Here is a 26035-nt window from a genome sequence, read left to right as displayed (position 1 = left end):
GCTGGACTGTTTTCAGATCTGTACATGCTGATCAATATAGACCTGTTGAGGTTAACAGTGTTTAAGAACCAGCTCATAATTCATGTTATTTTTGCTGTTTTTCTTCGCTATCTGTTCATATTTACCAGCCTAACAAGAATGCACCATAGGGTGGAACTTTGAGTCTTATTTATCTATTTTAGTCATAATTTATAATTTATGTTACAAATAAAACTTGCTTTCCTCCTTTCAGCAGCACACTGTGTAATAGTTATAGACTGTAGAACTTGTGCACAACTTGTAAATGAAACAAATGTTGGAGACTTAATGAAGGTGAGCTTTAAAATATTTGGAGACCAGAAGCTTGTTGTTCTCCTTAGATTTGTATTGCAAAGCCTCAAGTAAGCTAAGCAGTGTGCCATGCACTAGCCACCTGAACTATCTTTAGCCCCTGCTGGCAAGTGAATGGAAGTGCCTGACTTATCTTTACTGCTGTCATCGAGGCAGCCAGTATTTTTAGGGGACAGCAGCAGCTGCAAAAGCATTTAACGGTATTCCACGAACAATGACACTTGGGGTGTCTAAGGCCTGAGCGACACAGAGATTGGGGGACCACTCTGAAGTTGTTAAACGGGAAGCTAGTGTGTATGCTGAAGTTCTGTTTTCTTTTCCTCCTACCGGACAAACGTCTACAAAGATGTACTGGAGTAGAACTTGGGACCTTTGAGGAGAGCATGTGTCTAAATCTGAAGTCAACTTGGGACATTACTCAGCCTTCAGGAGACGAGTGGCATTGCTTCTTACCTCGAAGAGAGATTGCAAGTGCGGAATGTATGTTGACGGTCGTTCCCGGCGACTGAAGCGAGGTAGGTCATGTGAGGGGTACACAGCACAGCTTCACAAGGGGCAGAGGTCATTCCAATTAAATCAGACAAGTAAACACAGGGGTTAATCTCCTCTCTTTAAACCTCCGGAGGGAATATTGAAGACACTTTCAACGCAATGTCCAAACTGTGCTAATAAAACATCTTGCAAGGTGAAAAACAGTTTTTATGCAACTTACAAAATTCATGTAAACACCCAGTTATATCAAATCATATATTCCAGGGTTATACAAAATAGATTTCCATCAACATTCAGTTCAATTTTAATTAAAAAATAATAATAATACTAATTGGTAAGCAATTAAAACTATTATTAGTAAGTCAACTTTCTCATTTCCATCAATATTTAAATTTAATTCAATTTTTACTGTACCTACAATGTTTAGGGTTAGCTGGAAAAACTATAATCAGATAGGAGCTTTATTTTGTTTTTAGTTGTAAGCGTCTCACATAAAGATTAACAATATTTTGAAAAGTGTGAAAGAATACAAGACAGTATTGTACAGTGTTCCAGTATTTGACCATGGGTTGGGTTTTGTGTTTGAATAAAAACAATTATATCATTAATATTATCAATAAAAAAAAATTATTAAATGTTTCAGTAAAAACTATCCTTCAAAGGAAATCTTGAAAACATCCTGAGATGACCTTCTTTTGAGACGTGAAACTTTGTTTCTTACATCCAAGAGGATGAAGTTACAACACTCTGTGGGAGCTGCCCCAAAACACATCAACTCAGTTTACTGATGAATATACTCTGTCAAGTTCAGAGGCTCCCCAAACAAGATCTTGGGCAGAGAATGAGATTACACAAATGGTCATAAGGGGAGCACAGTTTTCAGAGGGAGAGAGAGAATTACACTGAAGTTTAAACAATATTTCTAGGATTGCCTAACTGATATTTATATATGAATATGATGGCAGACAGAGCTGCCAACAAAAAGTGTGATGGCAGCTCTGTTAGGGAAGGCTTTCTTTGATCCTCACTTATTCAAATCATTTTCATATTAACGGTGGCATATTCTCACTATATTTGAACTGCAAGGTCTCTTGGGTGGGCAGCCTGTGATTTTGGCCTGTGTTTTTGTGAGCATGTGTGTTCTTTGTGATACCTGACACACACTCCCTCGCAGGTCTTTATTTAGGGTATACTATATTAAGCACTTACCCATTGAAATACAGCACCAGCTGTACTGGCTATGTGTTGTGGCTGCTGTTGCAAAAGGACTAGGCTGCCCTCCCCCCCCCCCCCAACCCACTCCCCTCACTGCTAGCCTGTTTTCTCTCATGCAGACAGATCTAATTCAATTAGTCCTAATAATCATACCATCCGTTTACGCTGACACACATGCACAGATAGGAGGCTGGGCTGAGTGTTGTCCATTCCTGTTCATTTCATTATATCAGGAAGGCTAAAAGTATAACTATAGTTTATAACTATATAAATATAAATATAACTATATATACAGTTATTTCATATGATGATCTGGATCAAATGTTAGAACAGATTACAATTTAGCTATTTTCATGTTCCAATGTTATTTCAATCTCTCAAGCGGTTTGATATTAAAGTAATCCATCTGTTTAAAGTAATTAAAGTAATCCATCTGTTATTTCTTTTCTTTTTTTTAAGAAATTTGCAGTGCAGAAGTTGGACCGTCTTCCCCCAGTAAATAACTGCCCCGTGTTACTCTCCTGGACTGCTGAAGGTGAAGTGAGGCTGACACCAAAGCAGAAATGGATGTGTTTGGTGGTGCACCACGTTTCTTGGCCTATCCAAGACCTGTGGTGGTACAAAGTGGAACTGATGCAGTCCTAAAATGTCAAATTAGTGGTGATCCGAGGCCTGCCGTTATCTGGGAGCGAAACAATGAAAGGATTGACCCACTGGGACGATACAGGGTCTTTGAGGATGGAAACGTTTACAATCTCATCATTTCAGCTGTGACCACAGAGGATAGTGGCCAGTACATATGCAAAGCAAAGAACAGCATTGGGGAAACATACGCAGCGGCCACACTGAACGTGGAAGGCGAAGCACAAGAGATGGAGTTACGAGAGGAAAATAAGCCACGGTTCCTTATCAAGCCCCTCTCCACTCGCGCCGGTCGTGGGGATGATGCCGTCTTCTCTTGTAAGCTTTGGGGAAACCCACGACCAGAGGTTGTCTGGGAAAAGGATGGCAGGAAACTCAATGAAATATTTGAAAGCACACATTTCAGTGTGGGCTTCCAGGACGGTGGATGGTTCCAGCTCAAGATCTTTAAGACTCGTGCTCCAGATGGTGGCGTATATACATGCAAAGCCAGGAATGAGTGTGGGGAAGCGTTGGCAGGAGCTGTGTTGCTGGTTGATGCAGGCCCAGGACATGAGGATGAGGGAAATCGTAATGGCTACACGAATGGCCACTGGAAAGCCAACCAGGGAAAACAGAGGAGTGGTAGGCAAGTGCCAAACCGGCTCAGAGACGACACCATGACCAAGTCAACTAAAGTGAAAATGTTTGCAGTGACAGAGGGTAAACATGCCAAATTCCGCTGCTTTGTGACTGGGAAACCCAAACCAGAAATCATTTGGAGGAAAGACGGCAGGCTGATACTGTCTGGAAGGCGTTATTTGTTATATGAGGACAGAGAAGGATACTTCACACTTAAAGTTCTGTACTGTAAGCAGAAGGATAATGGAGTTTATGTTTGTGCTGCGTCTAATACTGCCGGGCAAACCCTCAGTGCCGTACACCTCTCCGTAAAGGGTAAGTCAAGATCATTTTCAGTGGCTTCAGAGTTTTGATTTAGGAAAATGTGAAGAAATGTATCTCCATGTTAAAGAGTGAAGGCAGACACAGCTGCAGCCTGTGACTGTGAGTAGAGGAGTGAGTGAGGGTGTGGTGTGTTCTTGGATCACATTTCTATCCATTTGATGCTCGGATGATGTCAGTGAGATATCTCCAAAGAGGTACTCTGAGATCATTTATTGGGGTAGGGCCAGACAGGGAAGGCAAAATGAAACTTTAAAAAGTTTTATGGCCGTGTGATGATGCTTTTAGAAAAAATAAAAGCTTATTTTTTGCACAGTGATATTGTTTTGGAGATGCTGAAATAATATGCTTCGATATAAAGGAATCTTACAAACTGAAATTACAAATTGATTATTGGTATAAAAACAATAGTTAATATTACGTATTGTTCTGTCCAATCCTTTTTATCTTCAAAAAACCTAATTTGACAAAGTATACCTGTGAGGTACAATATACAATAAGAGTATAATCTCAATATTCCACAGAGAATATGGTTACAGATTTGACCAATGCTTTTACAAAGCAAATAACAGCACGAACTGTACAAAAGCACAATAATGCTTACTGTATGACGCATGATCCTCACAAATGCCTACTTACTCATTGATGTCAAGTCAAGTTCATGGATTTCTATTATCATTTAGTTGAATTCATAAAAGGGCAGGTCGGCAGGCCAGTGAGCTGCAAATATAATCAGTAATCAAATGCTTTGACACCAGCTGCTTTAAAAGCAATTCAATCCTTGTCCACTGGAGGATTAATGCAATGTAATAATGATCTGAAATTCAACCCGAGAGATATCTAAACAGGCAAAGTTCATCATCTTGAGGTGGATTCCAACAGCAGTATGATGTCTGCAAAGTCACTTAGCTTGTGAAAGGTCTAGGGGGGCGTCCATGTGATCGAAGTCTTTGGGAAGGGGATCATATTTCTCACATGGCCCAGAGAAGTCCAAACTCAAGGCACCAACAGACAGTATTGTACTGTGTCAGTCTGAGATAAAGACAGCATCATTGAGGTAGGGTTAATGGTCAGTGGTGGCTAGTGGGTCCATTTAAAGGGGATTTAAATGGAATATGGTGAATGTATTTCATCAGTTGTCTGTGTGTTTAATTGGACTTGGTATGATAAAAAATGAAGAGCTTTGCACACAGACTACTAAACACAGTCCACATTCTTTTGTTTACAACTGTCTGGTACTGTCTGATGGTGTCAGTTACAAACAGTTGATTTCCTATCCAACACCCGATGTGTTAATGACCTTTCCATTCCTCATCTAAATGAGCCACTTGTCTCATGGTTTTGTTCATCTTGTTAGAATTTACTGTCAAATACATTTCAATTTACACTGTTTACTACAAAGACAGACGATGTGCTGTGTAAGGTTTCGCATGGGCGACATGCCTGAAGAATATATATTAATCAACTAACGCTAATATTTTTGTTAGAAGTTAATAAGAACCTCTTAAACTAACTTTAACTTCATTTTAAATTAGGAGATGTCATATTGGCTTAATCAAACTGGTGTACTTCCTCCTCTTTGGTGCCAGAGCCGCCTGTGCGGTTCAAGCAGCCCCTCATTGATCTAGAAGTATGGGAACGAGATTTGGCTGTTCTCGAGTGTGAAGTTCCAGAGGACTCCGTTCCCATCACATGGTATCTGGAGGACAGACGGCTGCAGCCAGGGGCCAAATATGGAATGGAGGAGTGGGGAACAAAACGGCGACTAACTATCCGTGACATCGGAGTTGACGATGATGGGATTTACCTCTGCGAGATGCCTGACGGGGGCAGAAGCATCGCTGAGGTGGCTGTGAAAGGTAAATCAGGATGAAATAGCTGTGGTAACTGTACTATATTTTTGGGAGAGTAATTTATATAATTTCATGGAACAAGTATGTGGTCCATACCCTTTTAATAAAAAGAGGTTCATGTTCAGATGAGACAGTTCAATTTATGTTTGGGATGATCAAAACCAAAGTTGGTCTAACTTACTAACTGTGACAGCCTAATCATTAAAGCTGAAATAGGCCAGATTGGAGCAAATATGATTAATAAAAGTTATTATTATAAAACTGTCGCTATGTCGTGACAGTAGTACATGAAACAGGTAACCTGAAAAAAACTCAAGTGCCTCTGTGTCCTCTGGTGCTCCTAATGGCATCTGCAAGATCTCACAGACCGGAGGAAAAACAAGCAGTAAGAGCTGATCTGAGGTCTGCTGTCCAGCTGCTGTCTATGAGAGCCAGCTGTCAATCACTCACAAACTCCAACCAAATGGTCAAACTAAGCAGCGCTGATCAAATATGAATCAATATTCTGTTACGTTAATGCATTAATTTCTCTCCTCAGATGTTTTCAGAATCATCTTGTAGTGCACGGTTTAGCTGTGAAATTAGAAAGTTTGTGATGCGGTCGCCATTGTGAAATCTGTTGAAGGAATGCCAATAGGAACGCTCTCTCTCTGAAGTGACCTGTGATTGGTCAAAGTCTCCCGTCACGGGCTAAATTTTTAAAGCCTGAAAACAGAGCCATGAGGAGGAGCAGAAGTCTAGTTTTCTCTCAGAACACTTGAATTACAATATACTGAAAGGTTATTATGGAATTTTTGCCCAATGATGCCAAAAAATATACTGCCTAGTGCCACTTTAAAGTAACACTGTGTAATAATTAGGGGGATCTATTAGCAGAAATGGAATATAATTATTTAGTATGTTTCCTTATAATCAACTGAAAATAAGAATTGTTGTGTTTGCGTTACCTTAGAATGAGCCGTATAGGAGCGGGTCCTCTCGCCATGTTTTTACAATAGCCCAGAACAGACAAACCTAATTTTTCCTGCTTGGGCCAAAGTTACTCGCTCCGGAGGTAATCCCTGCTGTTACTCCACTCTGCCGCCGAGAAACAAGACATGGGAAACCTCTGCTGGTCTTTAGGAGCTGCAACTTTTTCACAAAGCAGCTATTTCTGCACAAACTGCAACTTCTACTGAACTTGATATTCTCAAAGCTAAACAAACTCTGTCTTCTGCTCCACCAGCTCACTTGTTCGTTCACACATTCGCCGCCTCTCTCTCTCTTGCTTCACCACTCACTTCCCACGTACACACACACAAACACTCCGCACTGACTCTGCTATTCTCCAAATCACCTACGCTACTCTTACAACAGCTCTAGATGGGGCCATTCGCATTTTCGCGTCAGCCACTGTAGTTGTCCTACACACTTGGCACACGGGAGAGGTTTCAATCTGCAACCTCACCACTAGATGTCGCTAAATCTTACACACTGTTCCTTTAATTTGTTCTCCTTCTGTCATTTTTTAACACATATGCCTGACAAAAGTCTGACAAAACACTTGCACTATCCTCTTGCTGTACCGTTTCATTCCTTTCCCCGCCTCCTTTGAATTGGTTTGGCACTTGAGAGAAAAGGAAAATCCTTGTAAATGAAAATGCTAAGGCAGTGAACATAAAGTCTGATGTAATTTGACTTTGGGAAAGCACATTTTGTGTAATGTTGCTTTTCATCTATATTTTTTCAACCAGTGCCAATTGGAAAACACTATATACTGTAATAGTACTAGTCCATTATGAGACTGTCCTTCCAAGAACAGTCGTTCAGGAAGTGCCCAAAACAACATACTGTATGTGTATGTTCAAGTGAGAAAGCTCTGTAGCGGAGTAGAGGAGGTGGAAGTGGTTGCACGACTCAACAAAACGTTGGACTTTAACATGGGAGACCACTGTTCAATTTGTGTTTCCGACCATTAATCAACAGTGTTTCTTTAAACTATGACCACAATCACTCCCTAACCCTAAGCAAGTAGTTATTTATTTAACCATGACAATGAAGGCCCCCTAACCATTTACAAATGACAAATCTGGTTTTGTTTGTAGGGTCCTTATTTTCCATTAGAAAATCAAAATCCTTATCCCATTAATGTGCAAATGAGTTACTCACTTTCAAAGTGTTTCCTTCCAGGGACAATTTTGCGGAAGCTTCCAAGAAAAGTGGATGTATTGGAAGGCGAAAATGCTGCCTTTTGCGTTGAAGTGGAAAAAGAAGAAATGGACATACATTGGTACAAAGACGCCATAGAGCTGCGTGAAACGCATCAGACCATCCTTAAGTCCTTTGGTCGAACTCACATCCTGGTTTTCGTCAATACAATGCCCCAAGACTCTGGCCTTGTGACTTTCCTTGTAGGCAGATCCAAGACTTCCTCTCAGCTAAGAGTGAAAGGTAGGGTCACTAATCTGTAGATTATAGAATTCCAAATACAATATTTGCACAAAAAATTATCAAGATCAATAAGTTCCTTTTGGAATCGATCAACCTGTATCAGTTATTCCAATCCAAAGAGATATTGATGCATAATGGGTTTCTCCTGTTTCAGCGGCCAGACATTGTCCTCCCAGTTGTCCAGTGGGAGTGCAAATCAACACAGAGCGTGCTAATGCAGCTCTTCTCTCATGGGTTCCTGCTCAGGACACACGAAAGAATCCTCCATCTGGATATGTGCTTGAGCGACAAGAAGTGGGCACTGGCTCACAGGAGTGGCTACAGTGCCTAACCACTGACTCCGCAACCTCTGTGGAGATCCTCGGTGACAGCGTACCATGTGAAGCCGATTATCGATTTCGCATCTGCAGTGTAAACAAATATGGAAAGAGCAACAATGTTGAGTTCCCTAAAGCTGTTCATTTGGGTAAGTTCAGTTATACTATTTTTTTCTTGATTAATGAATTCACAACATTAAGGACACTGCTTGCTAAATCATGTATAAACTGATTCTCTTTTCCAGTTCCAGTTGCCAGAATACAAGCTCCCTTACAGGATGCGTTGGTGCCTGAGGGGCAAGATGCCCTCTTCTCTATTGAACTCTCTGCTTCAGTTATTGGTACATGGTTCTTAAGTGGTACTCAGCTTCAGGAAGATGAGCGTTATTCCATGCGTCGTTCACGAACACACCAATCTCTTCGCATTCGAGGAGTACGTGAAACAGACAATGGAGCCGAGATCACATTTATTGCCTATGGCATCCGGGATTCTGCAGCACTGTACATTCAAGGTACGTATGGGTCATAATTTGCCTGAGTATGTGTCTCACTAGGCCTAAGATGTACTGTGTTTTTATTTGTTTTTCTTGTTCAAAATGGAAATTGGACAAATGTGCAAACATTGTTTGGCACCAAAAATGCAAGATGACACTAACGTACTGTATCCTTCGGTTCAATATCCTAAATGACAAGACTCGATGATGTAAATCGTTCTCATTGTTTTTCTAAAATTTGCAGCTCCTCTTGTCAAGTTTTCACCGATGTCAGAAATGGATCGAAACAAATTTGTAGAAATTGGGAACCCCATTGTGCTCTACTGTGAGCTGTCAGACTCTTCAGCTCCAGTGAACTGGTACAAGAATGGGGGGGAATTACAAACAATGGAGGGTCTGCATATCCAATCAGAGGGCACCATGAGAAGAATTGTGATCCAATCAGCAGAGTTCTCACATTCGGGAGTGTATTGCTGTGATGCCATTGATGACGTCATCAGGTTCAATGTGGAAGTAGAGGGTGAGTGGAGTGAGTTTCTTACAATGTTGGTGTCTTTCACTAACCATCTTCATTGTCACTTTTACCCCGTTTTTCCTTTCTTATTGAAAAAATGCGTTTAGTCTTCTTTTTAAGTCTGACTTATCGAAACATAAAATTTACAACTTAACGATCCATTAAAATATCTAAATATCCTTAGCCCCACCTGTGAGGTTTTCAGCAATTCCAGATGCTGAGAGGAACAAAACCATCGAAAGCGGCTACTCCATTGTTTTATGCTGTGAGCTCTCAGATCCTTCTGCCCAGGTGCACTGGTACAAAGATGGGTCAAAGCTCCATCCTCAAACTGGAGTAGATATTCTAACTGACGGCTTGGCGAGAACACTGATTGTCCACTCAGCAGAATTTTTCCACTCTGGGTTATACTGCTGCAAGACAAAGGGTGACGCCATCACGTTCAGTGTGGATATCAAAGGTGATTTTTTTTTACCTTAAGCGATGTGAAACATTAATAAGCTCGTACTCAGCAAAGCAACTAACTGATGACACTTTTGTATGTTGTATGTATGTCTGTTGCCTTTCTTCTTAGCACTCATAATAAGAGCAGCTAAGCTGTCACTTTTTCTTTGACTGCCTTACAGCATGTTAGCAATTTAGTTGTCAGTACATAGATTGTGATAATCTTAAAGGCTGGCATGAGGTTGATTTGAGGTTGACATAAGATCTAAACATATCTATAGCTCCACCTGTGAAGTTCTCAGCAATTCCTGAAGAAATGAGGACCAAGTTGACCGAAGCAGGCTGCCCTATTGTACTCCAGTGTGTGGTGTCGGATCCTGAGGCCCACGTTTGCTGGTACAAGGATGAAATGCAGCTCATTTCAAACTCTGGATTAGAAATCCACTCAGAGGGCAACACAAGGACATTAGTTGTTCAGTCTGCAGAGCTGTGCCACTCTGGTATGTACAGATGCACCACAAAGGATGATACCATGGAGTTTCAAGTGGAGATCAAAGGTGATTTTACACTTTTTATCTTGTTCATTAATATTGTAACCCCACCTCCTCTTTATAGATGCCACTAATAATCCCCGCTTGTACTGTATGTGGTTTGAAAGACTGTTTCATGCACATAACCTTAAAGAAGTGTTAATGCCTTAGGTAATTATTAGTTATAATCATTTCTTTAGCAACTGCTGTGCCCTCAATTGAAATTCTCCAAAGCCCTTTTCATTTTCTGCTCAGCAGTTACATTTTTGCAAGATATCCATTTCCACAGTTTTGATTTTATTAAGCTGTCCTGAATTCCCAATACTAGCTATACCAGTGACGTACTCTACTATCTTTGACGTTGAGAGAACCAAGTCACTTGAAGCGGGCAAACTTTTGGAGCTGGAATGTGAGGTTACAGACTCCACTGTGCCTGTCTGCTGGTATAAAGATGGTGTAAAGCTCTCCCCGCCGAATGATTGGGATATACAGAGTAATGGCACGTTGAGGAGACTCATTATCCCATCTGCTGAGCTCTTGCACTCAGGGCTATACAGCTGTGAAACCTCTGATGACACTATTCACTTCACTGTGGATATCAAAGGTGATTTTTATTTAAATTTGTTGAATCTTTGAGCAAATCCTAGAGCTTTCTGGTGACTAGATGCAACTAACACTTTCAATATGCATATCTGTCTGTCTGTGTTCAAGTGGTGTTTTATGTCAAGTTGTAACAGATTCTTAAATCATGGTATAATTAATCTCTACTGACTAAATGTGAGTTTTTCTCCTTGAATTTGGTCTGAGATATAACAGATTGGTTCCCCGTTTGGGAAAGCTGAACCTATAACCCCTTTCTTAATCAGAGAGTAAATATGCACTGTTCAGTCCGCAATTATAATATCGATCATCATCTTTAGCTCCAACGCTGCAGTTGTCGCCCTCACCAGAGGTTGTGGAGACGCAGTCACTTGAAGCAACCTGCCCAACTGAACCAACATGTGAAACCTCAGACCCTGCTTTCCAGGTGTCACTGCAGAGGGATCAAGAACAGGATTGTATTAAAGAGCCTGATTTTGAAATGGAAGGCATCAAGAGGACCCTTGTTATTGAACCAACTCATCCTTCGAACTCTGGAACATACTATTGTGCAACAGCAGATGATGTTGCCCAATTAATAGTAAACAATCAAGGTGATTTTGCAAATGTGTGTTAAATTTTAGTTATGACTAACTTTTTGTGTAGCTTTTAGTCTGTCTTCTTATTCGTGGTTAGAATGGAGAGCTAATATCTGTGACAGTTTTGACAATATCTCTTTGAAGTCACTTTTTCTAAAATCTAGGATAATGTACACTGAAATTATCCCCCTAATGTCTGTAGTGCCACCTCCGACATATCTGCTTGGCCCTGATGTTGAGAAGACCGAGTCTGCTGAAGCGGACTGCCAAATTGTTCAGCAATTTGAGATTTCAGATCCCATTGCCAAAGCCTGTTGGTACAAAGACGGAACCCAAATCTACCCAAAACAGGAAGCTGACTGTGAATCACAGAGCAGCAGCCAAACCGTGCCCCTCCAGTCACATGACTTGTCTAGTGATGGGACATTTGGCTGTGAAACATCTGGCGATACACAGTTGTGCAATGTGGACATGAAAGGTGGTCTTCCACATTGTACCTGCACAATTAAGAATCAAGTATTTAGTGACATACATGAAGCCATCACCCAGCTCATTGTTTTCTCTTTGGCTTTGTCCAAACAGCAGAGCAGTGTCACTATGGTGACGAGATTGGTGAGATAGCTGATGCATCTGCCCAATACACTGAGGATGTCAAAGGTGATTTGATATATTTCAACATCAGTCATCCATCTTAACCCAGCACATAAATGCCACTAACAGTAGTGGTGTATTTTACTGTTAGCTCCATCATCTGAGGCATCTGCATCTTTTTTTTTTCCTTTTTGTCATATGAATCCTGGTCTTATGTCATTTCCTGCAGTGTTTGGCTCTTAATCAAACATGTGGGTGTTAAGTAGCTGAGTAGCTGCTCTTCATACTAACATATATGTTGTTTGTCAATTAATTCTTCATTTTAACAGCCATCTTTGCTTGTAACAAGCAGCTTACCACTCTTTAAAGTCATCTTATGTCTTATTCATCACCAGATCCTCTCATTCACATTGCTGCCCCGAACCTCTCACCGTTGCAATGACAACGAACTCTTATCAAAGAGAAGAAAATCAATTTACTTTTTAGGTTTTTAGGGTGTTAGTGTACATACTGGTGGTATAACAATCGGGAGTCAGCTGAAGGGGGAAATATAAAAGCTCAATCTCAGACCAAACCTGGTCGATCTTCTTGTTTGTCTTTGCAATGAATATCCCATAACTCCATGCTAACCCTCACTGATGCAAAATTCTGTTATGAGAAGAAGTATTGAGACCATCAACCACTGAAAACCTTTCTCTGTGTACATCATAATGCTTATAGCTACATCGCCAAGGCTCTCTTCTGGCCAAGAAAAGAAGTCTACTGAAGAGGCTTATCCTGTTGAAGTTGACTGCATGTCCTCAAAATGCAATTCTGGTACCTTCTGTGGCGAGAGAGGAGAAATACAGACTTATGAAGAACATTCCAGGCATATGCCAACTTCTCAGTCAACATATGAATATATGACTGACTGGATTACAACTAAACAGCCAAATGAGCTCTCCGACAATCAACGAACGACCCAATCTCCAGTTTACAGTAACTCTGTAAAGGCAAAAATAATGCAATCTGACACACACCATCACACTAACAAACCCACAGAATCTCAAGGTGAGGAATTAATTTACTATCTACAGCATGCAAAAGCCCCATCTGAAGAGCTTGACAATTCCCTGCAGACAGCTGTCCAGACAGATGGGTTCTGTAATGTTCTACAAACTGCAGCTGTTGAATCAGAGGAATCCACTCTCAAGACTCTAAGTGTTCAATCAGAAGAGCTACATAGCTCAAGACAGATGCTGACTGTCCAGTCAGAGCTAGGTATCCCCCTACAGACTTCAACTGCCCAATCACAACACCTTGCTAACCACTTAGAGACTTCAACAGTCAAATCAGACAAGTTCTGTAACTCCTTAACAACTACAACTCTGCCGTCAGAAGAGCCATTTAAATCCTTACACTCTGCAACTGTCCAACCAGAAGAGTCCTTTAAATTCTCCCATAGTGCAACTGTCCAACCAGAAGAGTCCTTTCAATTCTCCCACAGTGCAACTGTCCAACCAGAAGAGTCCTTTCAATTCTCCCATAGTGCAACTGTCCAACCAGATGAGTCATTTAAATTCTCACACCTTACAACTGTCCAGCAGGAGGAGTCCTTTAAATTCTCGCAAAGTACAACTGTCCAACCAGAAGAGTCATTTAAATCCATACACATTGCAACTGTCCAACCAGAGGAGCCTTCTAAATCTGTAAAGACAGCAACTGTCCAACCAGAGGAGCCCTCTAAATCCTTACACACTTCAACTGTCCAACCAGATGAGTCATTTAAATTCTCACACCTTACAACTGTCGAGCAGGAGGAGTCCTTTGAAATCTTGCAAAGTGCAACTGTCCAACCAGAAGAGCCCTCTAAATCCTCACATACCGCAACTGTCCAATCAGAGGAGCCTAAATCTGTAAAGACAGCAGCTGTCCAATCAGAGGAGCATTTAAAACCTTTACAAACTGAAATTGTCCAATCAGAGGAGCCCTTTAAATCTGTGCAGACAGCAACTGTCCAATCAGAGGAACCTTTAAATTCCTTACAAGCTGCAATTGTCCAATCAGAGGAGTCCTCTAAATCCTCACATACTGCAACTGTCCAATCAGAAGAGCCCTTTAAATCTGTACTGATAGCAACTGTCCAATCAGAGGATCATTTAAAATCCTCACATACAGCAATTGTCCAATCAGAGGTGGTCTTTAAATCTGTGCAGAGAGCAACTGTCCAATCAGGAGAGCCTTTTAAATTCTTACAAACTGCAATTGTCCAATCAGAAGAGCCCTTTCAATCTGCACAGATAGCAACTGTCCAATCAGAGGAGCCTTTTAAATCCTTACAAACTGCAACTGTCCAATCAGAAGAGCCCTTTCAATCTGTACAGATAGCAACTGTCCAATCAGAGGAGCCTTTTAAATCCTTACAAACTGCAACTGTCCAATCAGAAGAGCCCTTTCAATCTGTACAGATAGCAACTGTCCAATCAGAGGAGCCTTTTAAATCCTTACAAACTGCAACTGTCCAATCAGAGGAGCTGTATAGCTCCATACAGATGCCAGCTGTCCTGTCAGAGAAGCTTCTTGATTGCTTACAAACTGAAACCGTCTATTCAGAGGGGCCCTGTAACTCCTTATGGACTGCAACTGACAAATCAGAGGAGTTGAACAGACCCCTACAGACATCAACTGTCCAGTCAGAGAAGCTCAGTGATTTACCCAACACTGCATCCCCTCAATCATTGGACTTGTATAACTCTAAAGAGGCAGAAACGGTCCAACCAAGAAAGAAAGATTGGAACTTGCAACAGGCTGCGCATGTCAGATTGGATGATCTCTATCACACAGGACAAGCAGTGCCTAACCATTCAGAGGTGCTGTATCAGTCCAAGCAGGCCACAACAGTCCAAGCAGAGAGCCATCACACCATGAAGGCATCAGAAGACCAAGTAGATACCACAGTTAACTCTGGGCAAAGATCATCTACCCAGTTTGGAGAGCCTCACTATATCAAGCAGTCATCTCCTGTCCAATCAGAAGAGATCTATCTATCAAGGACATGTGACAGTCACTGGAGTGACAGTGTCACTGCAAATAAGGTGGCTGTTGAAGGTGATTTAAATAGTTAGCATTATCAAACAAAACATGGACGGGCACAATGTTGACATTGTGTAAAATGAAGAGATTGCTTTTTGCAATCCTTGACATTTTGACAATTTCTACATTTACTTACTTGATTTTGTTCATACTAAAACTAATATAGTACTCAATGTAAAACTTTGAGCTTGGGTGGTCTGTGAGGAATATTAAAGACAGCGGAAAGAGTAAATATATTAGCTTCAAATCCTAACTTGAATGCCTAGTTATCTCAAGTCTAACAAAAGATACCTCTTTTTAGATTACTAATCACAAAGAAATGTATTTTATTATTACTTATTTTAACTCTTAAGATTTCTTGGCATGACTAATCTTGATTTGAAATTTTGCTCTTCTGTCATTTGAAAGCATAATTTTTGTTGTAGCCAGTAATAGTGATGCAATTTTCTCTTGATGTTACCTCAAACATCCCCAGCTCCACCCGTGAGAATTACAAGACTTTCTGAGGCTGAGAGGATCATGTCTGTTGAAGTTGATGAACCCATAGTGCTGCGTTGTGAGATATCAGATCCTAACGCTCAAGTTAATTGGTACAAGGATGGAATACATCTACGCGAAGCAGCTGGGCAAGACATGCTGGCAGAGGGTTCCATAAGAACACTGGCTTTCCAGTCAGCGATGCTGTCTCATGCAGGGATTTACAGCTGCAAGACAACAGATGATGCAATGCAGTTTCATGTGGATGTTAAAGGTGACAAAAGTTCTTTTCATCTGTTCTGCAAATAGATTTTAGTCAAGGCCAAGTGCAACCAAATGCTTTTGCTTTGCTTATAAATAGTAAGATCTTACTCTATTACTTTCAATTTTTTTCAAGTAACAGAACACCAGCAAAAATAAAGACACTGCCACAGAGTTTAAAACATAAAGGGCCCTATCTTAACGATCTATAGCACATGGTCTAAAGTGTATCGCGCAAGTGCATTTAGGGCGTGTCACACTCCACTTTTGTGAGTGAAGCAGCGCATAATCTGGGCGCAAAGTAAGGCACAAGGGGCAACAGGGTTGTATTTAGTTTTAATGCCAGGTGCGTCTGCACGTTGCCATATTACTATTTAAAAGGCAGATTTGGCAAAGTGATTGTGCGCGAGCAGATGTATGTGGTGCTTGGACGGTGGACCCTCTGCCTCAGCCGTCTCCCAAGGGAGGGATGAGGAGAGGAGACGCCACAGAGGCGTGTGTTCACCGTGATCTCTCTGGTCAAGGAGGAGAGCTGTTGCGTGTCCCTGTGTGTGTAACAAACAGAGTGTACACGTGTTGTGAACCTTCCTATGTAGACGCATCTTACTATCTGAATAATGCGCCCTTTAGGTAGAAGGAAAATACTGCGCCAGTCTTAAGACCAGGTTTTTGTTGGTCAATGGCCCAATCGCTTTCTGCTGCCTTAAGATAGCAATGCGTTAAACAAAGTACCTGACCACACCTCATTTTAAGACAAACACGCCCATGGGCACACAGATGGGACCAGTACATTTGCTACTTACACAACATGGGCGCTGGGTGTGAAAATGACAACTGCGTCGGTCTGAAACTAGCAATGACAGTTGCGCTGCGCTGTGCGCCCCTCTGCGCCGGGTGTAAAACAGGTCCCAAAATGTTCAATTGCTCCCTTTAGCAATATATAGATGACATCAGTTTACTGTTAACTGTGTATTTTTTTGTGCTGTTGGCACACCAAAATCACAGTCTAAGTGTTACAATAACAAATAGCTATAAGTGGTACATAAAAGATGGCAGAATCTTTGTTCTCTAGCTCCATTCTATCTCTAAATCAAAATATACTTCGACACAGTAAGTCCCTGGCTAAAACCTACCTACTTAATGTAATGACATTCTAAATTAAGCTAATCTCTTAGCCATGGTAAAACCTTACCTGAGACCGTGTGGCTCAATCTGCTTCTCCTTTTTAATGTCTCGGAGTAGCTACTTAGGTAGCTCGCAAATGTAAAGTTCTTACTTACACTTTTCCATTTAGTACTAAAGCTCCATATGTCTGTCATCTTTTTTGGAAGGTACGATAAAATTGCACATTAACGCACGGATGTCTAACGTGAACTAGAGGCCGACGCCACACATGAAGATTATATGATGGCAGTATTATTTTAATTAGTAGTTGGCCTTTTTTTTAATAACTGATGACTATAAATTTCGATTGTATTGACCCAATAGTGAAGGTGAAATGCTGACTTCTGTTTCTTTGGAGCCGGTTGCTAGGCATTACACATTGCACCTTTGAGGCTCAATATCCTCTTAATTAAGATTTTTTCCCCCCTAAAATCCCTATCAGAATAGACAGTAGAAACAAACAGGTTTACCACAGTGGGATGAGCTATTTTGACCCCAACTTCAGCCCTGTTCAGATCTGGCATTAACATGCGACCTGGGTGATCTGATCACAAGCGGATAGCTCTAAGTACAGGTGTGAATGCACTCAAGACGCATCGAGGACGCATTGAGATCCGATCGCACAGACCACACTCGTAGGTGGTCTGGGCTGCATGTGACCACATTGTTTTAGCAGTGTGTACGCGAATGTGTCCTGGGCTACATTAAGGACCGCCTACTCAACTGACGTCCCGCTTGGATCCACGAGGTCTGACTGCTCTCGTAATGGGAATAGACAGGTAGACACACGGCATGGAAATGGCTTCTGTGCACTAGCCTAACGTATCCCTGTTGGTCAGAGGTCGTGTTAACCGAATACTTTCCGACATTGACTGATTTTTTTCAACAATGACTGAAATCTCTGAAGGCTGACCGTCATTTTGACGAGAGCTTGCAGAATCGTGAAATCCCGTGTTCAGAGAGCTGGTGATTCTAGTCTCCAGTGTGGCAGCAGAGTGCAGGTTCAGCCTTCAGAACAAAATGAAAATGGCCATGAGAATTCATCTGTCCGCGGAAAAGACTACGGGAAAAAAGGATTCATCTGCTTCTTGTGTGTGACCGCCCGGTCGGTGTCGTTTTTCTGTTCATCTTTTCTCTCCATGCCCTTATAAATGCATAATCTACAAGCTTGTTCTGTATATTAAGTATTAAGACAATATAAATGTACACACAGCAAGCAGGCCGCCACCACCGTGTGGCCCACTTTCTCAGTCCTCGGTCCAAAAATGTAGCCTATTGAAAAAAGATCAATGTAATCATTTCCAAAATTCACAACATGTTTTTATCTAACGAAATATTCTGTTGCAATCCATATTTGTTGGCATTTAGCCTTTCAAAAACAACATTTTCACTGAGGTCAAAAACAATTTGCTCTCCCACTCTCCGCACATACACAAAGGAAAGCTCGCACCTGTATTAAAATACATTTGACGCTTCATTCCAAATCCTCAATAGAAGCTTTGAATGTAAAAAGAATGACATTCGGTAGAGACACCCTCGTGGCTTGGTCACTCCACTTTGTTTGTTTCCTATTTACAGGGCCAGGGCTGTGTATCAACACCCCCAGAACGGACAGATAGCTGACCGTGAGGAGATCGCTGAATTTTACAAAAAGTGCATTGGATTACAATCACAGACTCCACCTTTAAATAGGCATATGTCTTATTATCATCATAATCGTATTTCTCATGTCACAGAAACCACTGAGAGTGAATCTTGTGTTTTGGCTGTTGTCATCATACTGTCGGTGATGTGTCTGTGTTTTTGTTCCGGTGCTCTGCACAACTCTGACATTAGCCCGCCCTCTCTCATCCCAGGCTCTCTGAAGCTCTGTACCGCCGACACTGCCACCTTTGCCAGGCAATAGCGGCAGTTCTGGCGGAAGGACCGCCGGTAGACAACATATTTTTCGACATAACATTTATATGTTAATAAAATGTACCCGAATTCACAAATACCAGTATGTAGAACATTACTACTGACATTCCTGTAATATTAAGTTGCAACGTCTGCTGTATTAGCCGTGTGTTTACTTCGTGTTTATTTGCATATAGAGCGGGGCAGTGAGATCTGATCACAGGTGGTCACGGGAGACGCATGTGGAGATGCATTCTAATGCCAGGTGTGAAGTGACGTACTTAGAGCTGTCCACTTGTTATCGGATCACCCAAGACGCATGTTAATGCCAGGTCTGAACAGGGCCTGCTTGGAGGTTTTCAGTCACATCAAAATTAAAGTAGAACGGGTTAAGACAAGCGGCCAGGGTTTCATTAGTCCCTTTTATGTTATGCTCTGTACCAGTTAGCCACTGGAGTGCCTCCAGCTTTGCAACCTTCTGCTGGAAATGCAGGAAAATCCGTCCCCGTTCAGACCTGGCATTAACATGCGTCCTGAGTGATCCAATCACAAGTGGAGAGCTTTAAATATGTCAGTTCATACCTAGAATGCGTCTCCACATGCGTCTTGAGTGACCACTTGTGATCTGATCTCACTGCCCCGCCCTATATGCAAATAAACACGTAGTAAACACACGGCTAATACAGCAGATGTTGTGACGCACTATAACATGAATGTCAGTAGTAATATCCTACATATTCGTGAATTTGGGTACATTTTATTAACATCGAAATATAATTATATCGTACCGGCGGTCCCTCCAACACCGCCGTCTTTGCCAGACAACAGAGCCAGGGATGCTGCAGCGAGCAGGCTGGTGTCAGCTCCGTGCAAAGCACCGGAATAAAAACACAGACACATCTCCAACAGTATGATAATAATGTACTTTGCGTGCCTAGTCTGATAGTCTGTAGATATGTAGCCTATAAATAATATATATTTTAATAACATACAGTTGTACAGACAGAATACAGTAGAGCACAGAGGCCGTTTCCATGCTGCGAGGCAGACAAGCGCTCGTGTCTGCCTGTCTATTCACATGAGGAGCGCAGAGACCCCCTCTGAATGTGGTCTGAGCGATCAGATCTCACACCTGTACTTATAGCTGTCCACTTGTGATCTGATCACATGTTAATGACTGGTCTGAACAGGGCCTCTCTGTGCTGGATCATCCTACAAGCACATAAGCAGTGTGTTGAAATAAAACTTTCACATTTTAATCATAGATGAATTAATTAATACAAATAATGAAATTAATTTGGGCTTGATTCTCATTCACCATTTTCCCCAAAAAGCTGCCATGTTTCCAATCTGTTAACTGTACAACATATCATCTGAAAACTACACATTTTTCTATAAATACTGAATCAAAATTGCTGAGTAGGATAAAAGATTTGTATGTATTTTTAATGGTTGCATATGATTATGAAGCCGTTAGTTTTTGAGGATTGTGCTTTGCTTCCTTTGGCTATTAACAGTCTGTTAATTATCTGTTTTATTGACCAATTCTATTTTACATTCAATCCTGTAGCTCCACTTCTGAAGTTTTCAGCTTTATCGGAGGGTGACCAGAAAAAGACGGTCATGGCGGGCTTTCCCATTGCTCTACAATGTGAGCTGTCAGACCCCACTGGACAAGTCAGTTGGTACAAGGATGGAACACAGCTCCTACCTCAAAATGGAGTAGACATCCAGTCAGAGGGAAATTTGAGGAGTCTAGTTGTCCCATCAGCAGATCGGGTTCATACTGGTGTATACCGTTGTGAGTCAAAGGATGATGACATCCAGTTTGCTGTGGAAGTAAAAGGTGATGCTCAGAAACTCTGTAGCGCTTTCAGTGTCTTGCACGTCAAACTAACTGTAAAAGCAGGTGATTAAGTCACGTTTGTCTAATCGCCTAACAGAACATTTTTCTGCTTCCCGAATTCGGTCAACTACTTTTCTGAAACTGTAAAGCAAAACGTTTAAAGTTAAATCTGTTATGTTAATTTGTTACGTTAATTTGTTACCGCATGATATGTGAGTATAGAGAAAAACAACTCCCTATCACACCTAATCATGATGCTCATTTTTTAACTAAATTAAATCAGATAATAGAGGAAGTCTTCTCTCCAAATATCTTACAATGTTCAGCTTCACAATGCAGCTTCTTATTATGCATGTCCAATCTCTTGAGAAAGCTAACTAGTGTCTTGTTCTTTTTCATTAAAGACACTAACTGAATACGTTTTCACTATTGTTTGTGTCGTACCTGTGCTTTCAGTTTGTGCCTTTTATGTCGGTGGATAACTTTGAAATTTCAGAACTTTATTCTTGCTCTTTTAGCCCTTTGAATTGTTTTACTCATTGTCCTTCTTAAGCAGGTTGTGTTTATGTTGTATGTTATGTTGTTTGGTCTTGAAATTCTTTGTCATTGAATACACATTAGGTTGGATATTTAATTTCTTCAAAAAATGACATTTATGAAGTTTATTAAGACACTCTTTTTGCAATATCTGAAACCTATAGCACTACCTGTGAAGTTCTCAGAGCTTCAAGAGACTGGCAGGAGCATGTCCGTCCGAGAAGGTTCTCCCATTGTCCTCAGCTGTGAACTCTCTCATGATCTTTCCGCTCATGTCGACTGGTACAAAGATGGGATGGAGCTCCTACCACAAAACAATATGGAAATACAGTCAGATGGTCTAACAAGGACACTACTCATCCACTCAGCTGAAAACACACATGGTGGCACCTATGAATGTTCAACATCAGATGACACCATCACGTTTAAAGTGGACATAGAAGGTGATTCATTTCCATCCTTACTATCTTCCTATCATACATACCACGTCCATCTTATTCTATGGCGTGAGCGGTTAACAACGTTTGCTTTGTTTTGAATGTTCATGAGAACATGGTGTGTCTGGCTGGACAGTGTGTTTTTTCCACTGTTAGTGATTTATCTCTTATCCAAAACCCTTGTTATTTCCTTCTCTTAGGCCGATCGCCACAGATCATGCCAATCCCACTGTCAGAAAAATACAAGATGATTGCAATGGGTTGTCCAATTATCCTCCAGTGTGAGGTCTCGGACCCTGTCGCCCAGGTTTCCTGGTTTAAAGATGAAGTGGAGCTTTTTTGCAAAACTGGCCTTGATATGAAAAGAGATGGCAGTCTGAGAAAATTAATGATCCACTCTGCTAAGGTCTCCGACTCTGGCCTCTACAGTTGTAGCCTCGCTGATGATGTTGTGACATTCCATGTGGACGTCGAAGGTGATTTTCTTGTATTCAGTTCTAATGAGCTTCCAGGTGTGCTACCACCATTTCCTTAATTACCCTTAACTGTACACTTATTTGCACAATTACATATATAACGTAGAGGTTTTTGTAACATTGTCTAAAAACACAGAGCTTCATATAGTGTACATACTGTGCTAAAATAACCAAAAAGGTTGATGATGAACACTACTTGTTAAATGATATTCTGACAGCCTAACAACAGTGTTCTGCAAATCTTATAATACCCTCCAGCCTCTCCTGTGAGGTTTTCAGCACTTCCAGAGGTCGCAAGGAACAAATTTGTTGAAGCAGGCTGCCCAATTAAGCTGCAGTGTGAAGTCTCAGAGCCAACTGCCCAAGTCTATTGGCACAAGGACGGAGAACAGATACCTCCAAAGAGCGGATGTGAAATCCAAACAAAAGAAAGACTGAGAGCGTTGGTTATTGCATCGGCAGAAGTCAGACACTCTGGTAGTTACAGCTGTGAGGCCGCAGATGACCATATAGAATTCAAGGTGGATGTTGCAGGTGATCTAAGTATTTTGAGCTTTGTCAGAATCACTAACTTCTTTCAGTGAATGCTTGGCTACTAGACCAACCCATTTTCTTTATTTCATTCTGTAATGGTCTAAGATAAGGTGTACTGATAATGATGCACAGACTTATACACCCTAATAGAAAATGTAATGTTGTGACAACTTACTTACATTTGACCATATATAAGTACATAATGGATCAAACATTATTCAATATTGCCAATTGTTTTTTAAGCAGCGGCAGTGATATGTAGCTCAATGTCGCCCTAACAAACAAATACTAAAAGGCCCATTCAGACTGGACTTTTTAAAGCATGGTGGTAAAACTGCATCTTAAACCAAATGATACATTAACAGTGGCTCAAATTACTGTGTAATGTGAATGGGGTCACTCGTAGTAACAAACCACAGCGAGTTATCACCCGACTCTGCAGTTTCCCTCAGCTCCATGGAGTGTTTTGGTGTTTTTCAGCATACTGTTTTGGTTTTAAAACCAGCAACTTCACTGTTTGGTTGGAGACTGCCAAAGTTAGCAACTAGCTGGTGAACATAGTGGAGCATTTAGTAGCTAAAGAGCCAGATATTTTCGTCAGGAGTTGGTGGAGACCAAAACAAAGCTAAAAGGACAAATGGCCAAAAACACAACTCCAAATTAATGATAAATTTGTTCTGTGTCTGCTGGGTGTGTAAATACAGCCCGTTCTCATTCCCAGGGTGTCAAATACCAAGGCTTTGTTATGGCTGTCGGTGTTCTATACACAAAGTACACTTTAGCGCCGTTCCATTTACTACAATGTAAAACCATCCGAGGTAATAGTAAACGCTCCAAGAAAGTGTGCCGTGAGCGTGATGACGTAGTTTAAAGAGAGAAAAGAAACACCGGGCGGGCGGGAGTGGTGATGGATGGGTCCAACAAACATCGTGTTCCGTGTTTCAAGTTTCACTTTCACGTTACAATCAGCTGTTTGTTCGTGTCCTGTGTTCACAATGTTCAGTTTCATTTTCACCTTACAAACGTAGTAGTTTTAAGGCCAACCATCAAGTCGGGATGAGAACGTGTTGGTAAATAGGCCGCTGTTTGCCGTAACTTTATATGAGGTGATAGTATGTGAACTAAAAGAGTTCATGCTGATTTAACTGCTCAGTCCAGTGGTAATGGTAGTGGCCAACATAATTTCCAATTTTCAATTTCCGGCTGTGTCAAACTTTGCCACTTCTTGCAGGATGCAGAGCAGACTGTTGTGCTTGCCACTGTGTGATTCTGTCGAGACTTATGAAGGATGAGTTGCGGATGCTGCAGACCTCCTGATCTGAAAGGGCATTAAGGCTGTACATGCTCTGTATTAACAACTCAGATTGCAGGCAGACTGCAAAAAGAGCAAAAAACAAAACAAACTGATTGACATGTTCCATTTTGCTGGCTCACTGATTGCATGTGAGTCCATGACTGTAGCACTGTTTAAGTAACTGAGAGATCTCACTGTGTAGGGAAAAACTTTATCATACCAAACTATTTTGACACCTGGAGTAAAACAGTACATTTTACAGCCTTCAGCCTGTAAATCCAAGCGTTACATAGCATAGCAAATCTGATTACTATCTGGTTACTGTTCAATGAATTGAAATTCCTATAGCACCAGTTTGATTCTCAGCTGTTCCAGAGGCTGAGAGGAGCATATCTGTTGAAGCAGGCAGCCCGATCAATCTGCAGTATGAGATCTCAGAACCCACTACAAGCCAGACCTGCTGGTGTGACGACGGAATAAAACTCTTGCCAAAATCTGGGATAAACATCGACTCCGAGGGCAATGAGAGAACACTGGCTGTGAAGTCGGCCACGTCTTCATGCTCTGGAGTGTACAGTTGTAAAACTGATGATTCAGATTTCAACGATTTCTATGTGGAGGTGAAAGGTGATGTGCTAAGCTTTTTCTTGGCAAGATGTTGTCATTGTAGAGTCTTATCACCTTCATCATGGCCTCTAATATCTAAGAAGGAAGCAAAGCCTGATCATCATCATATTCATCATAGCTGATTTCCTTCAGATGTGTCCTAATTTCATTGCTTTTCACATACGTGCTTCACATTTAATAGCATGTAATTTGATGGGTTACACCTATGGTAATTGCATTACCTCAATGCACTGCTTCAATTAATTTTCTCACCTTGCTTCAAAAGTGGATTAACACCCACTGATCATTATGATGTCTATGTGGAGTTGTTATCTAGATGGCAAGGCTTGAAATCAGCATGTCTAAGCTGTGAAAACCAGACCTTACAGCTACTGCACGCATGAGCATAAACAATGAATGCTACATTCAAGCAACAACTTACTTCTTTTGTGACTGTTTTCTGCAGCGCCACCGGTAACATTTGCCGATATCCCAGAGGAGGACCTTTTCAAGAGTGTTGTGGAACAAGAACAGCTTGTTCTGTCGTGTGAAGTATCGCGGGCTGATGGTGTTGTACAGTGGTACAAAGATGGAACTGAAATGCAACCATGTAACAATATCACAATGCAAGCAGAGGACATCAAAAGGAATCTGACAGTACATTCAGCCAAACTGTCCGACACAGGCACATACACATGCCGTGCAGGAGACAACATCCTAATGTACAAGGTTAACATACGAGGTAATGAAATAGCTTATGAAAACTCTGAAAATACATGATATAAAACCTGCACCAAAAAAAAAAAATGCACTTAAATTCACTCACAGTGGACAATGTTTCAATTTCATGTATTCTTCTTCCAAAGAACCTCCAGTGATGATAATCCACCCCAAGGAGGATGTCCACCTTGACCGTCACGTCCCTGAGGAAATTATTCTGAGCTGCGAATTGTCTCGTCCAAACGGTGTTGTCAGCTGGTACAAAGACGGCCAAAAGCTGCAAGAGAGCGAGAACATCAAGCTCAAGATCGAAGGCCCTTATCGACGACTGAAGATTATTTCTAGTGGAGTCGAAGATTCTGGAGAATACGTCTGTGATACAGCTGACGCGTCAATATTCTTTCACCTTAGTATTACAGGTAAAATCCCTGATACTACATACAGTATATTCTACATACATACAGTAGATATGTAGGTATCTCAAGGCAAAAAGCATAACGAGTAGATTGTGGTATTTACGGTATCAGTGTGCTTCAAACAAAAAAGTTTGTGCAGTGTCGTCTGAATATGTCTAAAGGCAAAAGTATATCTGTTCTGAATGGTCACACTCGAAGGTTGGTTGAAAAGCCTGCCGTCTAAACAAAAAAAAAAAAAAAACTGTCTTCGACACGGACGCGTTGCTCCGCTCAACTGGCCGTTCAAGACCTGACGTCCCCTATTGTGGAATGCACCTGATTGGTCCC

General features: G+C 41.3%; 1 protein-coding gene across 18 annotated transcripts in view; it reads left to right on the top strand.

Annotated features, from left to right (window-relative positions):
- Nucleotides 1-499: 499 nt before the first annotated feature.
- The window catches only part of obsl1b (obscurin like cytoskeletal adaptor 1b), a 52934-nt gene continuing 27398 nt past the window's right edge, over nt 500-26035 (top strand). The window contains exons 1-21 of one of the 18 annotated variants that reach the window (XM_037789234.1): nt 500-845; nt 2497-3615; nt 5211-5480; nt 7644-7904; nt 8059-8370; nt 8467-8733; nt 8960-9244; nt 9414-9689; nt 9955-10230; nt 10532-10807; nt 11124-11396; nt 11584-11859; nt 11964-12038; nt 15520-15795; nt 20413-20688; nt 21390-21668; nt 21863-22174; nt 22397-22672; nt 24333-24593; nt 25039-25314; nt 25439-25711. In XM_037789234.1, coding sequence (XP_037645162.1) covers nt 2601-3615; nt 5211-5480; nt 7644-7904; nt 8059-8370; nt 8467-8733; nt 8960-9244; nt 9414-9689; nt 9955-10230; nt 10532-10807; nt 11124-11396; nt 11584-11859; nt 11964-12038; nt 15520-15795; nt 20413-20688; nt 21390-21668; nt 21863-22174; nt 22397-22672; nt 24333-24593; nt 25039-25314; nt 25439-25711 — 6091 coding nt within the window. In that variant the 5' untranslated portion in view covers nt 500-845; nt 2497-2600. Of the gene's footprint in view, nt 846-2496; nt 3616-5210; nt 5481-7643; nt 7905-8058; nt 8371-8466; nt 8734-8959; nt 9245-9413; nt 9690-9954; nt 10231-10531; nt 10808-11123; nt 11397-11583; nt 11860-11963; nt 12039-12081; nt 15060-15519; nt 15796-20412; nt 20689-21389; nt 21669-21862; nt 22175-22396; nt 22673-24332; nt 24594-25038; nt 25315-25438; nt 25712-26035 lie in introns of those variants that run through there. The other 17 variants (XM_037789231.1, XM_037789232.1, XM_037789230.1 and 14 more) reach the window with 17 other exon arrangements.

The sequence above is a fragment of the Sebastes umbrosus genome, chromosome 13 (genome assembly GCF_015220745.1).
Source record: "Sebastes umbrosus isolate fSebUmb1 chromosome 13, fSebUmb1.pri, whole genome shotgun sequence".
NCBI classification, from domain to species: domain Eukaryota; kingdom Metazoa; phylum Chordata; class Actinopteri; order Perciformes; family Sebastidae; genus Sebastes; species Sebastes umbrosus.
This window is presented reverse-complemented; position numbering and strand designations above follow the sequence as displayed.